Source organism: Morone saxatilis, unplaced genomic scaffold (genome assembly GCF_004916995.1).
Source record: "Morone saxatilis isolate NCDOM2014 unplaced genomic scaffold, NCSU_SB_2.0 Contig17, whole genome shotgun sequence".
NCBI lineage: Eukaryota > Metazoa > Chordata > Actinopteri > Moronidae > Morone > Morone saxatilis.
The window spans coordinates 1,551,816-1,556,315 of record NW_023339729.1 but is presented as its reverse complement, the minus strand read 5'-3'; the positions used below and the strand labels follow the sequence as shown (position 1 = coordinate 1,556,315).

The following is a 4,500-nucleotide window of genomic DNA, read 5'->3' as shown; positions in this document are numbered from 1 at the left end:
TGTGTGTACGTGTGTGTGTGTAGGACTTTGGTCTGGACGTGGATGCATTTGAGAACATGGTTGGGGATTGTCCACCTGCATTCTTTAGCCTTGCTGTCACCTGCTGTAACGTAAGTACACGCACACACTGTGCCACATATAATCCCAAAGTGTTTTCAGTTTCATATTTACTCATATTGGACACCATCAGAAGGGTCCAACTGCAGTTCAATTTTACTTTAATTAATTTACACACTCTTTTGTTTAATAGCTACGCTAAACATTTCTATACGTTAAATTGTGCTCAGCAAGACTCATTTACCTCTCATAACGTTCTTATAATGTGGGAAACAAACCAAATTCACCTGTATTTTGGTGTCAAATTCCTCCAGATGAAAAAAGCTGTACTGCAGTTGTGCCCTGGATTGAACTGGATTGCTTTTAATAGTCAACTACTCAATGCTCAAACCCTATCGGCTCACAGAAGAGGGGCCTCAGTTGAAAGCGTGTCACCAAGTGGATGTGAAGATAGTCATTTACATCAGTGTGTATGTGTGGATCTTTTTTCAGATGAGTGCAGAGGGGCGTCCATCATTCTCTGACATTGTCTTCACATTGGAGGACATGGATAGAGAAGAAGAAGGAGAAAAGCCCATTTCACTTGGTAAAAGGATCAAATGTTTTTGTATGCATTCAGTTAATACTACAGACGTGTTTTACAGCACCCTCGATATGTGTGCTCACACAAGGCTGTGTGGGTTTCCCACCTTTGATCTAAACTTTCAGCATAGTAAGTACATCATAGTTATAAAATAGTATCCTGACTGGCAAAAAAAGGCAAGAATTAAGATATTGAATGAAGTACTCTATTTTTGGTATCTGGTATTGTAATTTTTTAACCATACCCTTCCCAAATTAACCCGCTTTTCCTCTTTGGATATTGAACATTAATTTAGGCATTTTTGATGCTTTAAGACAACTTCAAGATCAAAGCAGGAACCATTTAAGCCCTTATCCTGTCAGTTGATATTGTGCTTTAATGGTGCTTATTTTTATTATCCACGAATGATAAAAGTAGAACAACCCATTCCACACAGTGGGGCACTGGCGTACTGGGAGTAGTTGCCCACTTTGTCCAATTGGTAGTCTGGCGCTTGGCTACAGATTTTCACATCCTATAACTGCCACAACTACCAAAGATGGGTTTCTGGTCTTAAGTTGTCCCCTGTAAAGTTAGCTTACTTCAGGGATGAATCTGAATCTGGATTTTTAGCATTGTCATTTACCTATTTCTGCACGTACTGAGCGAGCGAGCGAGCAAAGACACCTTCTCCAAAGCTCATTAACAGTACTACACAATTTTATTTTATTTAAAAGTGGTGTGTGAATATGATGAAAATGCTTCATTTACACCTAAGGGGGGTTACGGTTACAGGTTAGGGTTGCATGTACATTTAGTGTTGTTCTACAAAAAAAATAGTACCTTATAACACTAGTAACACTGCTTAGGAATTTTAAAATCATGGTAACATCTTCAACCCTGATGCAGAGTCTTGTTCATTTCCCACCTTACTTACACGTCTTCCCTTCCCTTGCTCAGAGCCAGTGGTGGCAGATGTCAGCCCATACCGGCGCCGCAGCTCTCCTTGTCACCAAACTGACCACAGCCAGCAACGGCAAGGCTTGGCGAGGAGCCTGTCGGACGTGTTACCCCCGGCAGCCCTGACCCCACCTCTCCTCGGAACTCCTGCGCGGGTCAACCCCTTCTCGCTCAGACACGACCTGAACGGGGGGAGGTGTAAACTCTTAGACACGCCCAGTAAGTCCGTCATCTCCCTGACCTTCACTCTCCCGGCGCTGCGTGACCCATGTGCCTCTCCCAACCTTCTCAGAGGGATGCCGGGGACGCGAGCACTGCCGAGGAGATGTCAGTCGCTCCCCTGTACCCCTGAGCTTAGCCGAACTCTAGCCTTGTCAAGAGACACAGAGGGGAGGGAGGAGGAAAACAATGAGAATGACAGAGTGGCGGCAGTTAAAGGAGGGGGTGATATGGAGGATGACATGAGGAAGAAGACAGGAGAGTTAGAAAAGGCAGGTGAAAGGTTGCGGGTAGAGAGTGTGGAGATCACTGGACAGAAAAAGTTGTTAAAGGAGGAAGATGGGATGGGAGAAGATTCAGGTCTTCCCGTCGAGCTGGAGATGGTGTCTCTGGAACGGTTAGAGGAGGAGGAGGAGGAGGAGGAGGAAGAGGAAGAGGAAGAGGAAGAGGAGAGTGTATGTCTAACAGAACCCATGGACTGTACCAAGTCTCCAGAGCCAGCAGAGGGAGTCTTGGACTCCACAACCCTGCTCACCTCCACTTCCTCCACATCCTTAAAGACCAACGGCTGGCGACTTCCCATCTCCAATGGACCGCCCTCCTTGCCTCCTCTTCCTCGACTGGACAACAATAACGGCTCAGGCCTTGTGATTGGCCAGCAGGTCCAGTGGGGTGGAGGAGGCCGGGCTAATGGTTACAGCGAAGCCCAGGTCCTGTCCTCTGATCCTAGCAACCCCTCTGAGCAGGATGAGGTCATTTCCTGTCCGGGCTGCTGTCTGGTGGGTCTGAGTTTCCCCTTGGTGTGCCTCCGTGGTTCAGCTGCTGTGCCTGCCCCCCGCCGAAGGGCTTCGTTACCACGGCAGCGCCCCTACCGGAACCTCAACGGTACCATAACCGGTGGCAGCACTTCTTCATCAACAACAGCCACTGCAGCAACCAAAGCTCTACTGTGTCGCAGCACAAATGGACTAGTTGTGGCCGGGCCCTCAGTGCCATGTGAACCCGGTCGGTCCCTGCCGGAGGCCCAGACATAAGCCGGCTCAGAGGGGATTTAGTTTTGAACTTGTGGCATGCACTGGCACTAAATGTTAGCAGACAAACATAGCAACACTAAATGTTGCTTTGCTAATGCTGAGAAGCCAATACTGACCCCAGCCTCTGAGATGCGTTGTTAATTCTTTGCAGTCACAGCAAACCGTAGTAGTTGGTGATTAGAGCTTCACCTGGTGGACTGGAGGATTAAACACAACAAATCGCTGCAACACTAAAGAGCGGTTGTTGTGTAAAGGTAGAGGTGGCTAAGAGGCAGAATACAGCTGAACCAGCTATAAACTGGTCTGCATCTCATTACTGCCACTGTAATGGTGCTGATCCAAACAAAGCAGCTACTCTGACTTACACGCCTCATCTCTACTCAACCAAATCAAACTGTGTGCACTGGCTTCCATTCTGGAAGCTGTCGTGAAAAAAAAGAAGCATGTGGCTGATTTAACAAGCTAAGTATACTTGCAGTTTGATGGCCATTGATAACGGTAATAATAACACTGTACTCATCAAGGTAATTACTGAGATCTGGGACATGATTAAAAAGAAGTTGCAAGCAACGTCCAGGTTAGTGAGGCGATTTGGAAGAAAAATAATGACCCAAATTGGCCATTGTAAACATTCGCCACCGTTTACAGACTGACCCTCTTCTTTTGTTTTGCATGGAAGGCCTGGCACTGCACTGCACTGTTGAGCCCAGGCTCTATGTGGAGTGAATAGAAAATGACTTGTGAATGGGGTTTACTTCAGCCAGCACAGTGTGGCTGCAGGTACATATATGAAAACAATGTTTTTGATTCTATTTATTTGATTAACAGTAGCTACATGGGGAATATTTATAAAATGAATAAAGATGATTTACTTCCTACATTTTTATAGCAGTTGAGCTGTATGAAAATGTGTGTGTGTGCAAGTGTGTGTGTGTGTGAGTGAATGTGTGAGTGTGTGAGTGTGTGAGTCTGATATCTGTTGCTAAAGTGACAAACTCTTCCTGTTCTTGTCATGTAAATTCTTCATGTTTGCACTTCAGTTTGGAGCACTTTGCAGTAAGACACCAGGCTTTGACTAGACGGTGCTTTATCTAAATCTGTGCTACTGGTGTTTTATATATGTGTTCGCTTCTGCCCCCACAAACTACACAGCTTTCACCCTTCATCTGACATCTACTCCCCCTCACATGTATCTTGTGTATGTACATGTACATTTTGATGACACTGTTGTAACTTAAAAAGTGGCATGTGAAGAAGCAGGTATGGATATTTATTGTATATCATTCCACACACTGTGTGTGTACAGGATGTGTTTTTGAGCGAAAAGTAGAGCGATCACTCACAGGAGAACTTTTATCCTGTCATTTCTGAAGGTTACCCATGGTTCCCTGCTTCATATTTTTAATTGTATCTGATTCTATACAGCTGGAAACCTGCGTGCAATAATCTGGTAATAAACAAACATGGTTGTGAATATCCCTCTGTGTTGTATTTTATTCTTTTTAACTAAATAGCTGAAAGTGAAGAGTAGTGACTGGGGGAGAGGGTGGGGGGGCCTATACAGTACTATTATTATTGAAAATGAACAGAATGGGACATTAAAGGTCAAGGGATTAATTAATTACTTGTGGTCAGTTCCAACCATGCCATAACACTATTTGTGGAAAT

The 4,500-nt window shown here is 45.0% G+C and overlaps 1 protein-coding gene across 1 annotated transcript in view; it reads left to right on the top strand.

Annotated features, from left to right (window-relative positions):
* LOC118326494 (dual specificity testis-specific protein kinase 2-like) overlaps nucleotides 1-4,300 on the top strand; it is a 19,495-nt gene extending 15,195 nt beyond the window's left edge. Inside the window, exons 8-10 of the mRNA XM_035659497.1 lie at nucleotides 24-110; nucleotides 550-643; nucleotides 1,580-4,300. Coding sequence (XP_035515390.1) covers nucleotides 24-110; nucleotides 550-643; nucleotides 1,580-2,832 — 1,434 coding nt within the window. The 3' untranslated portion in view covers nucleotides 2,833-4,300. The remainder of the gene's footprint in view (nucleotides 1-23; nucleotides 111-549; nucleotides 644-1,579) is intronic.
* The last annotated feature ends 200 nt before the right edge of the window (nucleotides 4,301-4,500 follow it).